At 35.8% G+C, this 13,777-nt stretch overlaps 1 protein-coding gene across 2 annotated transcripts in view; it reads right to left on the bottom strand.

Annotated features, from left to right (window-relative positions):
• Positions 1 to 13,777, bottom strand: part of LOC127629001 (phosphatase and actin regulator 3-like) — an 80,116-nt gene that overhangs the window by 13,547 nt on the left and 52,792 nt on the right. For both annotated transcript variants that reach the window (XM_052106006.1, XM_052106007.1), the window contains 5 exons: positions 10,440 to 10,595; positions 10,077 to 10,286; positions 9,771 to 9,990; positions 9,111 to 9,253; positions 8,213 to 8,366 (listed from right to left, as the gene is read on the bottom strand). In XM_052106006.1, coding sequence (XP_051961966.1) covers positions 8,213 to 8,366; positions 9,111 to 9,253; positions 9,771 to 9,990; positions 10,077 to 10,286; positions 10,440 to 10,595 — 883 coding nt within the window. The remainder of the gene's footprint in view (positions 1 to 8,212; positions 8,367 to 9,110; positions 9,254 to 9,770; positions 9,991 to 10,076; positions 10,287 to 10,439; positions 10,596 to 13,777) is intronic.

Raw genomic sequence — 13,777 nt, 5'->3', positions numbered from 1 at the left:
ATTAATGCAACATTATATAGTGTTGGAAACAGGGGTAGGGGATTGGGGTCAGGGGTCATCAATATATCATGTTTATTTATTTTTGTTCTGGTTGTCCCTCAGGTTTCTACAGGATACTACAAATCTTGCAGCTATGTTTGCACATTCTTCTTTTTCACCCAGAATAAAATAAATTTTTTGTTGGGGTACATTCATTGAAATCTGGGCATATGTTGTTAATTTTGTGGTAATATTTGTTTCTAATTGATTGTTTTTTTTGGCATTCTGTGAGGAAGTGCAATTCTGTCTCAATCACTCCCAGGTTGCATTGGGCGCACAGTCTGTCCTCGCGGGGCAGCCAGGTCTGTCTGCGGCGGCCCATCTCTATAGCCAGACTGTGCTCGCTGAGTCTGTACATAGTCAGTGCTTTTCTTAATTTTCTGTCAGTCACCGTGCTCAGATAGTTTGCCACTGTGTACTCTCGATTTAGTGCTGAATAACATTCCAGTTTTTGTTGATTTTTAAAGGTATTTGTCCAATGCATTAGGTATTTTTCCTTTTCTTTGTGTATAATTTGGTTTGGCCGAATGTTTGTGAGTGTGCCGTTATCCTGAGAATGGCCGATCTCCTCAGGTGTGACCTCAGTCAGTCTCAGGACAAGCTGGCATTGGGGACTCTTCACTGAGCTCAGCTCTTGTTACTTAAGGGCTTTATAATTGTATGTGTTGTGGTCACTTGTTTTTAGGTGCTTCCAGAACTTAATGGCTCTTTTTTGAATGTTCAAAAAGAGAGGGTATTGGCCTAATTCTGCCCTGCATCCATTATTTGGGGCTTTTCTTTGGACATAAATGATTCTTTTACCAAATCCCAGATGCAGAGTTTCAATGCGATGTTTTTCCCAATTTAAATAGTCACATTTTATAGGTGAACCCCACACTTCACTGCCATATAATGCAATTGGTTCGATGACTGATTTGAATATTTTGAGCCAGATCCAAATTGGAATATCAATTTTAATGGATGTTTTAATGGCATAAAATGCCCTTTGTGCTTTCTCTTTGAGGTCATTCACAGCCAAAGCCAAATTACCTGTAGAACTGATTTTTAGGCCGAGGTAAGTGTATGTCTTTGTGATTTCAATGCTTCTGTTTGATAACGAAAATATGTTTGTTAGTCCCTGAGATCTGGATCGCTTTTGGAAGATCATGACTTTTGTTTTTTGGTGATTGACTGACAGGGCCCAGGTCTGACAGTAACTCTCCAGTAATGCCAGGCTCTGCTGTAGGCCCTCTTTAGTGGACGACAGGAGAACCAGGTCATCTGCGTAGAGGAGACACTTTATTTCAATATCATGTAAAGTGAGACCTCGAACGGGAGATTGTTCAATAGTTTGTGCCAACTGATTGATATATATGTTGAAGAGGGTGGGGCTTAAACTGCAGCCCTGTCTCACTCCTCGCTGTTGAAGGAAAAATGTGGTTCTTTTGTTGCCAATTTTAACAGCACATTGACTGGCTGTGTACATTGATTTGATCACATCATAAGTTTTTCCCCCTACACCGCTGTCAATAAGTTTAAAGTATAATTCTTCATGCCAGATTGAATCAAACGCTTTCTTAAAATCTACAAAACAAGCAAAGATTTGTCTTTTATTTTGATGTACGTATTTATCAATTAGTGTCTGTAGGGTGAAAATGTGGTCAGATGTGCGACATTTTGGCATGAATCCAATTTGACATTTACTCAAGGCATTGTGCTTCATAAGGAAGTCTAAAAGTCTGGTGATTAAAATACTGCAGAACACCTTCCCCAGATTACTGCTCACACAGATGCCTCAGTAGTTGTGAGGATCTAATTTATCACCACTCTTTTAAATGGGCTGATGAGTCCTTGATTCCAGATCTCAGGGAAATAACCCACACACAGAACATCATTGAACAGTTTTAGGATTGCCAGTTTAAAGTTGTGATCCATGTGTTTCAGCACCTCATTGAGAATGCTGTCTACACCACATGCTTTTTTGGATTCTAGGACACTGATTTTGTCTTCCAGTTCTTTCATTGTGATTGGAAGATCTAATGGGTTTTGGTATTCTTTAATGGATTTCTCTCTCTCTCTCTCTCTCTCTCTCTCTCTCTCTCTCTCTCTCTCTGTCTCTCTCTCTCTCTCTCCTTGAAGTATGGTAATTATGTTAAGTGATTCCTTTTTTATGAATTGAGAATTGCTCATTTTAATACAATCTAAGGGCAAATAGCTTGTAGAAAACAATGATAAAGCAACAACTGGGTCATTCCTACTATACATTTTCATGTCAACATTATTGCCTGTATGTCGTAATATATTGAAAATAAGAGTAAACTCACTATTTTTAAAGTTTTTTAAAAGTATTTATTTTATTTTAAAGTATTTTTTTACCATAATATCTCAAGTAAAAATATGGGTGAATTTTGATTGAGCAGATGTTGCCATTTTTGTCAAATGAAACTTCTATAATACCTCTATAAAAATTCTAAAATGAAATACTGTCAATTTATTAAAAAAATAATAATTTCTCTAATCAAAATAATATTTAAAAAATATGTTTTCTATTTTTATGTCTTAAAGGGATAGTTCTCCCATAAATCAAAATTCTCTCATCATTTACTCACCCTCATGGCATCCCAGATGTGTATGACTTTCTTTCTTCTGCAGAACACAAATTAAGGATATCTCAGCTCTTTTGGTCCATACAATGCAAGTTAATGTGTGCTAATTTCATTAAAAGCTTCAGAAAGCACAAAAAGGCAGCATAAAATAATCCATAAGACTCCAGTAGATTCATTAATGTCTTCTGAAGCTAAACACTAGGTGTGTGTGTGGAAGGAATAGATCAATATAAAAAAAAATTGACAAGCTTCGAATACACGTTGCCCCTCACGTTGCCCCTCAAAGCGCGTTGGCAAATGCATGTATACATACGTTCATGTATTCATACAAACTTTTGACTGATTTGGCTACGTCAACTCAACTGCAGCACCATCTTGGAATGGTGAACAATGCAGATGCCTCAGACTGAGCTCCTTGCTCAGACTTCTGCATAAACAGTATTGCGGACCATAGGAACAGCTGTATATATATATACCTATGCAGAGGAGGCTTTCGTGCTTACATCAAGCGAACATTTTTAGTAAAAAAAAGTTATAAATATTGATCTATTGCTTACACACCTTGCTTCAGAAGACATTAATTGAAGTCATTTGGATTACTTCTATGATGGCTATATGTGCTTTTTGGAGCCATACATTCACTTGCATTGTATGGACCTACAGAGTAGAAATATTCTTCTAATAATCAGCATTTGTGTTTTGTTGAAGAAAGAAAGTCATACACATCTGGGATGGCATGAGGGTGCGTTAATGATGAGAGAATTTTAATTTTTGGGTGAACTATTCCTTTAATGTCTTCAATATCACTTCTACATGTTAGTCTTTATAATATACCTATCTTCAAGTTGACACCTTCATGTAAACCCTCAATCCCTCATTGAATAATTGCTAACTTTAGCTTTTTATTTCCATCCTGGAAGTCATCCTGTTAATTTTCCTGCCATCGATTATAATTCGATTATTAACATAAAGTTTAAGTTCCAAAGCACATTTCTGAAAGTCTGGTATACCCTTTTATGGAACTACTTCATTAAAAAAATAAAATATGCTCATAGGCACTTGGAAATTTGCTGTACGACTGCTTTCAAAGGGCTGTAAATCAGTAATCACGATATGTGTTTGAAATCATATGACAATATATATGGCAAGACATGTATAATTATTTTTAAAACAATATAGAATTCCACCCACACTCAATCTGCCGGTGTAACACTGCTGTCGCTCATATCCGCTGAGTAAGACAGGATTCCAGCAGATGTGGTGGCATTAATATTTCATGAAGTGAAATGGAGACCCACTCCCAAAGCCCCCTTTGGAAGCTGCCTGGATATTACTGACCTGTACCATGAGTTGCCTAGCAACAATGGCTTCCCTATGAAAACTGAAACAAAGAAATCTGCCCATGCAACACTGGATGCCGGCGGCATTGGTCTACATTATAAACAAGCCATTAATCAGAACCCTTCAGTTAGCAGAAGGATGGAATTGGAATTATTCCTCCTATCTTTCCATTAATTGAGAGATGTTGCTATGAGTACTACAGTAGATTATTACTGTACTTTGTATTCCTGGTGCACAGCAGCATGCGGGGTGGAGATGGAGGAGAGGAACATGCACTAGCATCCATTATTTACCAGTCTGAGGTCTAAAATTAGCTTCTAAAGGTAGAGTGGGGCATGGTAAGCCAAAGATAGGAAGGTCAAACTGCTGCAGCAAAGTGTTATTGTGTGCTTAGCTCAGACAGCAGGTGCACTGACCGTCGCGCTTTGGTGCTGACCTACTTCAAGATTTCAATTGGACTACCATGTTATGCTGACTAACACTAGCTATAACAATCTAAAATCCTGGCCAGACTTTTTAAATAAAATTTAAGTAATTATTCACAGAATATTTTCCCTTCCCCAAAGTTTACGTCTAGTGCGTAAACTTTTTTAATTTAAAAATGGCATGTCACTTTCGGTTAAATACACTCTAGAACCAATTTGGCGGCAAAGATGTGGAAGCATAATTATTTTAATCTGGACGCAAAATTTCAGTGGAGGTGAAGATTTTTAGTGACTAACATCTACCATGTCAATCTATTACTCACACAAATCTGTTGTATGGCTTGATAAAACTATTTCATGAGTTGTGTTTTATTTATTTTTATGAATTTGTAATCAGATTACAGCTAACACTGGGCAAGTTCTTTACAACAATTTTTCTAAATATCTCTATAGTGGTCCACACCAAAAATTACAGCATACAGGTTTTGAACAACATAATTCCTTTTTTAAATTGTATTTATTTTTTATCTAAGCTCTGCAGTGCGACTAGCAAGCAAAGTCAGCTTAACTATTAACTATTATCTCAGGATTATATGAACAAACATATTTGTGAATTATTTTTATTGTGTGAACTATTCCTTTGGAAATACTCTCATAATGGAGTATTTGAGTCTAAAATAAAGTTCAGAAGAAGCCCGTTCATCTTATCTCACAATCACCACTAGAGTATATAAAGGCTTGCATACGTCTCTGCAGTGACAATTTCTCCAGCATCCCTCTTCCACCTTATCTCCACATTTATTTTTATTTAACATTTTCTTAGTGTATATTCACTTCCTTGAATCCATTAACATGTTTTATCTCTCTTCATGTAGACCGGGAGGAACTCACTCAGGACCCTCTATTGCAGACAGCAAGCCAAACCAGTTTAACCATTCCTAGTTATCTCAAAATTATATGAACACACTAACTTGAGAATATAAGAGGGCAACCGATGACAGCAATACAGATCTGGTAAGAGGAGGACAATGGCTACTCTGTATGATTAATATATGAACTCAACACTTAGGCATCTGGCTTCATCTTCATTTGCTCTTCCACTCCCATTCTAAAATGTGATAGTCACTGACACACCGAACACCAATATTTAAATTATAGCATGTAACACAGTACCTTACTATCATAGAGAGTTTCTAATAAGCATCAAACACTTTTAGTTATGTGTATGTGTCAAATGCTGCAAGGTGAAAATGGGCCTGAAGTTACAATTTCATTCAAAAAAATATTAGGCTTGAAAAATAAGGATGTAACCAAATGTTCAAGATTGGGTGTAACCATTATTGACTGACTGCTAATCTCAATGTCATTAGTGTACTGTAAAAACTGCTAGATCTTAAAGTATCATAGAAAGAGCTGCAACTTTTGTGTGTGTGTAATTAATAATTTCTTTGAATTTTTTTTCTACATCCCCTCACTAAAGTAAATCTTAGATATTTGTACAATCACCTTCATAATGAATAATGTTGCTGTTTTATTAAGGGTTTGGGAGTTCTAGCATGCATTGTGGCATGAATACATTATACAGTTTCCTATTTACAGTACAGAAAACTCATTGTTGGGCTAGTTGTGATGACAATTTGGGGGAATATTGTTGGTCTAAGATGTGGTTGGATAATTTTGTAAGGTTTGCATTAAGTAATATATTTCATCTCCTATTATCACTTCAGGCATAAACCTCTTTAAGCATACACATGGTAGTAGTGTTGCTGTCATCTGATTACAGTAAAGTAATTAGTTCCAGCAATATTATTACTTCGTCAAAATGCGGGCGGCTGTGGCTCAGGTGGTAGAGCGTGCTGATAAAAAGTGTAAATTTGCATCATGCATAAATCTGTAGAATATAAGTTGCTGTAACAGAAATTAATCTAATGTAAAGATCTGTGTCAGCACATTGCCTGAGATTCCTCCACATCATATCCTCCTCTTTTGCAAACTAGTTGTGTTTCCATCATTATATAACTTGCCATGGTCACATATCATTGTTTGTGCACATTGCTTAAGACATTTTAGCACCTTGGGCCTGTTGCACCAGCTATACGTAGGTAACAACTTAGCCTAGTTGTGGCGTAAATGGGCACTAAGTCACAATTTACACACTATTATAACATTTGAGCATTGCATCATTAAACAGGTAGAATATAACCCTATGCATAAACTACATTTTTACGGAAGCTTCCAACCAGGATAGAATAAATGGAATAAAAAAGCAGACTGATATTTTATGAGATCAATGAGGACATTTTTTGCTTAACAAGCTTCAGTCTTTTCGGCATATATGATGGTGTTGGCATTTACCCTCGTTTACATTTACAAGATAGAAAAAACATTTAAGCAGCTCTTCAGCATGAAACCAATCAAACGGTGCAGTTTTCAAGGTGCGTCACCCAGTGTCAAGTTTCAACACATTTACAATATATATAGGATATTAAAATGAATACATTTTCCAGCCAGTTGTATTAGTATTTATTTATCACCACTTATTTATTACAGTCCCTATAATATTGTTATTTACATAGGGCAAATATACTATTTATCAAATCTACTTTTATTACGTATCGTATTTGAATGGGTTATAATTTATTACAGCTGACAGTTACGTGAGCAAAAAAGATTTGAACATCAACCATAGCGAGATAAACTAAAATGGGCTGTAACACTTCTGTGTACAAATGAAGGCTGCTTATTGGAAAAATATGGGTAAATGTACTATTATGAAACTACGCATTACTTTACGGAGAGCTTACGACCCTCTAGTAATGTCTTGCCTTAAGAACAGGTGGTGCAGCCGAATAAAGCACTAGTTACTCAGCTCTTAGTGTGAACTTTATGGTCCCAACTTACATGAAAACTTACGCACAGCTGGTGCAACCCTACCCTTGTGTCTATCTCTGCTTCCTGAACACTAATCTCTCTTAAAAGCTTAAATTAACCTGGACATGATGGCTGTTTCTTCTAAGAATTAACAGAGGGCTCTTCGCACTGGTGAGAAATACCACGGCTGATTGCATAAGAGTTACCCTGACAAAAATGCTGACTGCCTTAGGCACGGCAAACAGTTTTTTGTTTTTTTCTAACATTTTGATGCACAGATCAGATATTAAACATTACATTGCTTCTGTAAGAAGATCACCTGTTCTCTTATTTGTCAAGTTGATATTTTAACACTAAAAAGAAGATACTGTCTATGTTCTCTGAGTAAAACTCTAAGGCATGATGCTCAGAGCACACTCAAGTAAAATTATATGTTAGATGTTTGTTTGCATTGAAAGGGATAGCTCAAATTAAAATTCTGTTGTCATTTACTCATCCTCATGTAATTCCAATACAGTTGAAACATTAGCAAAATGTGAGAACAGTACTATGTACTGAATTAAACATCTAACAGTCAAAGGCAGGTGTCAGTCTCCACTAAACAGTTTCTATAATCAAATATAATCTAATAAAAGTATTCAAACAGATCAACTCAGATCTGCACTCACCTCCGCACTAATCCCAACCTCCACTATGTATCTTACATCATTAATGCCATTTTACACATCTTACCAGATGGTCCAAAGCACCACAAAAACATTATAAATCATGGGGCAACGTGTTGACATGGATTTGGAGAAATGCATGAGGTTTTTTTCAAAGTAGAACGTTGTACATATATGCGACTACAGATTTATTTGGACCACAAACTGGCATAGAGATTCCAGAAAAGGGCAGTGTAATATTTGATTTACTGAAATACTCGACTGTAAAAACATATTTATGACTTACTTGGCAAGCTTCATTTCAATCTGTTGACGGATCTCCTGTCTTTCCTGGTCACTCCGCGCAGGGAAAATGTTTCTATCCTCTAGCTCCTGTTTGCTGGGGCGATTCCGAAGCTTCACGGCCAGCAGCTCCTTCCTCATCCTCCTTGGCAATGTACCTACACAAACAGGAAGATTTTTGCCATTGATTTTATAACCATATGACACAACTTCAGCAATCCACATTTATAGATGGAAATTACAAAGACAGAACTTTTATGTCATGCCACATGAATGAAACGTGAAAAACATGAAAATCACTGTGGACAATCATTTGATGATGGTACTATGGATACTGTATGTTGCCTGTGTTCTGACAATCTGTGCTACCTGCTCCGCAGTAAAAACAGTGATATATAAAGTTAAAACATGGGTAGCACGTCAGGAGGCATGGAAGAACCTGTCGGTATGAAATGTGTTAAAAGCCAAGGTAGTACATCTTGGCAGGCAGATAATATCTATCAGGATGTGCTACCAGCATAAATATCAGATAGTTTGATGTGGTGTGAGGCTGTACTAATCCCTAACCCTTAAACAATGCAAAAATAGCATTGGTAGCACATCCTGATAGGTAGCATATATTTTCAGGACACCTGTTAACACAGGAACTTTCACAAAATAAACGTAAGGACACCAACAATTCTAGAAAAGCAGTCCCAATGCATAAACTTTACTGCCCAAAAATAACACACATTTTTCTACAATTTTTCACATTTCTGCTCTCGAACTCTTTGGAATGTCTTGCATCTAGACTTCCATTGTAAGTGCATTAATGTAGTAATGTAATAATTGTTTTATTATTATTTATTTTTTACTAGGGACCAGTCAAAATGTAGTAATAATACAATGCCTGGTACACCCACCAGAAATGACAGATTCGTTCCAGCTGTCAATGTCATAGATAATTTCTGAAGCATCAGTGAAGCAGTGGTCCTGTCTAACGTTTTCCTTGTTTTCCTCTGATTCTTTCCTGTTCTCTTTCTCTCCACTAGACTCCCGTTCGATGCTATAGGCCAGAGAAGAGAGAGAGAGAAAAAGAAACACTGTTAAATGATGCAATTGTAGTATTTTTTAAGACAAATAATGTGTAGAAAAAGAAAGAAACAGAAAGAAAATCTGGAATATGATGCATTGGTAATATATATATATTATTATTATTTGTAAAACTCCATATAATATGATGCATAAATAAAAAAAAGTTATTCTAAAACCTTTAAAAAACAGAAACTAATAGAAACACTGAAATATGATGCTTTGGTAATATTAAATATTTAAAGAAAAGTAATTAAACTTAAAAAGAGTGAAATAAAAAGAAACACTGTAATGTGATGCATTTTGTAAAAACAAAATTGTAAAATGTATGATTTTTAAAACATCCAATAAAGATTAAAACTGAGAGCAACACTATATTATGATGCACTGTAAATATTTATTTAAGAAAACCCCTTCTTAGCCCTCTTAAAACCCCATCTTGCCATCCTAAAATAATGCTAAATTAATCGTAATTGCTTTAACATCCCCACCTCTCTTGTCTGAGCTTTGTTGCCAGGGCTCGGTGCAGTTCCTCTATTATACAGCTTGGGGGCAGTGGCGGATGTATGCTTCCTATATGTGGTGAACCCACAGTATTACTAAAAGGCCCTCTTAAAACCACAGGAGTAGGGCCTTCAGGGACTCTAGGCAGTTCTTTTGCAAAAAAATAATTTGACTGAGGCACAGTTGTGACGATGAGTTTACCCGGATCTGCAAAGACAAGCAAATGCAGTCACATTCAAGTATACTCTTAGGGATCTTTTTGTCTGATTGTCATTGTGCAAAAAAGAACACACCTTCCTCAGTGCTAAGCTGAGACACAAGATTGCAATGACTGCTTGGAGGAGACTGTTCCTGCGGCTCATCTTCCTCATCTTCCTCTTTGTCCTCTGCATCTTCCTCAAAATCCTCATTTTCATTCACACATGGAATGACCTCCTCTTCCTCCTCTTCCTCATTTGAATTTGGTTCGTCTGTTGTCTCGCTGTTCTGTACTAAATCTACCACTGACAGGAACATTTTTAGAAATTGTTTAAAATTGAGAACACATTTCAAGGCTTGCTGTGTACCGTGTATGTCAAGAATGAAGAAAAGTGTTAAATGAAGAAAAAGCGTGTAATTATGAAGAAATCCACACCTGTGTTACTGAAATCACTCACCTGTAGGGAGATTGTCTTGCTCTGAGCTGAGGTACTCCATGCTACTGATGCTAAGTATGGGCCCCTGACAGCCAGGCAGCCGGATTTCTGCATCTGAGATGCCCTGAATGGAAGAGCTCAAGTCTGGAGAGTGAAGTCCACAGGCCAAGGCCACATCTACATACAGAAGAATGTGTACATGTGACTTTAGCAATGAATAGCTGATTTAAAGCTACAGTGTGTAAGTTATGCCACTAGTCTTACAAAAGCTTCAAACTTTTAATTAATAATGTATTAATATACTGTAGACAAAAATCCACCAAGATTTTATTTTTATCTCTGGGTCTGAATACGTTTCCCCAGCCCCGTGTTTCCAAATTTGATATTGGCTTGACAAAGACTTGCCTGAAAGTTAAAACTAATTTGAAAAGTTTGAAGTTTGATGGTTATACAGACATTACAGTAAGACAAACAGCCATCTGACTAGATAGAATGAAAGTCTGATAGTCCGATAAACTGACATAGAGAGAGAGAGAGTGATAGATAGATAGATAGATAGATAGATAGATAGATAGATAGATAGATAGATAGATAGATAGATAGATAGATAGATAGATAGATAGATAGATAGATAGATAGATAGATAGATAGATAGATAGATAGATAGATAGATTTTTAAGCAAATTAAATGCATTTGTGGGTTTGTTTACATTTGAATTTTTTTTAAAGCTGGAGTTAAATTAACGAGCATTCTGTTGGCCCGTTTGAACATTTCGTCAATATAAGTCTATGGAATGGTTCAGATTTTTGATTGTCCACTGTTTGAAAACTATAAGTCCACTCAGTTAGGAAAAATATAGCACATTATTCCAAAACAGTCTGTGCTGAGATGTAGCTTGAAAGCTCTAGGAGGAGTTAGTGTTTGAATTTTTTGTCTCGATTAAGGGTTTTAAAAAACAAAAACCTAAACAAATGTTGGCTTCATTAATAGTGTTATCTAGTGTGATCGTTGATGTTCTAGTGTGGATGAACTGAAAGCTTTGATGGCTGAAACCTGGAGTAAACTTTCACCACAGCTTTTACAATAACTTATTGAATCTATGCCCAGACTTTGTTAAAAAGTTCTGTGAAAGAAGGAATTGCTAAACTAAAAACTAAAACTCTTGAACTTGCAATCTTTAATGAAGCCATTATCAAGTGTCCAAATATATCCATAATATCAATTGTTCTATGATTTAAAACATAGCAAGCTTCTTTTTGTTAAATGTTCTGCTTGAAAATTATACTTAAGTTATCTTTCTTGACAATAAATGCAAATTGTTTTCATGTTTTGTTCTCAAATGCAGAGGAATTCATACATTTTAAGTCCAGCTTAAGCATCTAAATATTTTTTGAGGCCACTGTATATATATATATATATATAGACATGTAGAAGTAAAGATTTTCTTTTCATGCATTATTTTTGGTACAAAATTAATAATTGAAAAGTAGATATTTATAGAAATTAGCATTGCATATTTTTTCCCAACAAGAAATGTTTCACAACCTTGAGCAGAAGGATTGTAATGTCTGTTCCTGTCAACACTTGTCACTATTCTGAAAGCATAATTATATCACAAGTTTATTAATTTAGCTTGAGACGGCACAATGCAACTTATTAACACTTAAATGTATTATTTATCTGATAGAGTGATCTATGTTCAGTTATTTAACCATGTATGCCAAGGTGGCCAAAATGTCATGACATTTTTAATCCAAGGTCATTACTTAAGGTCATTTAGAGTTTTACACATTTTCTTCTTTGAAATTTGATACTTACATTTTTTTATGTACCTCTTCTTCAGTTAGTTAGTAACTTTTTCCTTCATCTGACTTGTTGACTTTTCAGTTAGAATGTTTAAAATTCTTCAAAAATAAAAATAGCTTTAAAAGTTAACCTTATCAACCTGGAAAAGGACAGTGTTCTCATTCTTCAAAGAATTTATCAGATTACTCACTTCACATACATTCATCAACATTTATCACAATATCTCACTTGGCTCCATCTGTGCCATCTTCTGACTAATGTGATGTGGGTAGGTGTTTGTAACTTTGTGATTTTGTGACTTGGTGATTAAGGAATGTAATTTTAGTTTGGTTACATTTATCAATATACGATCAGTTTATTAATTGTTTTTCAGCTAGATTCTGCAACAGTCAAGAGTTTGCTGCCTGTGTTACATCCTTTGCATCTGCTACATAATTCCTCTGCAGTTGTGATTCCCTCTGTCTGGACTCACAGGGCAGGCCTTCATTATCATGCAGCATCCACTTCAAGTCAGGGAATAAATTGTGGATGAATATTGATGTGAGATAGTAAAGAACACTTTACGTTATGTATTATTACTATATTAAATTGGGAACAAGCTGAAATTATTTTCTGTGGTTATCGACATGTCACTGATGCTATCAATACATCTTAATTTAATCTGAAATATTCCTTTAACCTCTTACACCTTGAAGGAAATTTCTAAAGGTTAACCACCTTTTAAAGGATAACCACCAAACAGAAAATATTGGCTTAGAACTCTAAGAAAATAAAAACTTTGGTTTATTGCATGGATTATTTGTTTATAGAAAAAAATTGATTTGGCACAATTTTGGGACACTTAGTTAAAGACACTGCTGGAAAACAAGAATTCAAGTAAACCTTTTTGTTATTTTTCTTTTTATAAATCATATATCATAATATATCACAGGATGCAAATAAGTGAGGTAAAAAAAAACAGCATTTAGAATGCTGATTACCTTTTTTTCCCCCAAAACCTCTCTGAGCAAGTATTCAAGTGTTTTATTGAGCATTAAAACGGCTTATGAATGCAAACATTTAACAAAAATCACAAAAATACTTAAACTTCCATCAAATAAGTACCAAATAATGACAAAAAAGCCACATGGACACATTATGGTGTCACTCCAATCTCACGCCACACTGGATTTAAGAGGTTAAAATGTTTTCTCCACCTGAATCCAGTTAAATGGCAAACTAAATGTCCAAGGACAGATTATGAATTGCAAAGGCCCCGGGGACGATTTTCTCCAAGGGCCCCCCTCCAAAAGTTTTCGTGGCCAAAAGTTGTTTTCATTTTCGAGCAGGGAGATCGCCAAACTGGATCGTGCAACATTAAAGCCCAGGAACCCCCCCCCGGTCAGTAATCCATCTCTGTAAATGTCCCCTGCAGGTTAAAATCCAGGGGTGTTGGCCTTGCTTCTGTTTTTAATCACAAGCTAAAAACTAACCGAAGTCTACCAGGGCTAGCAATACTCCCTCTGCTGCCATTTGAGCATCTATCATCGCTTCCTCTGTTAACCTCTACTGC

The sequence above is a fragment of the Xyrauchen texanus genome, chromosome 35 (assembly GCF_025860055.1).
Source record: "Xyrauchen texanus isolate HMW12.3.18 chromosome 35, RBS_HiC_50CHRs, whole genome shotgun sequence".
NCBI lineage: Eukaryota > Metazoa > Chordata > Actinopteri > Cypriniformes > Catostomidae > Xyrauchen > Xyrauchen texanus.
This window is presented reverse-complemented; position numbering and strand designations above follow the sequence as displayed.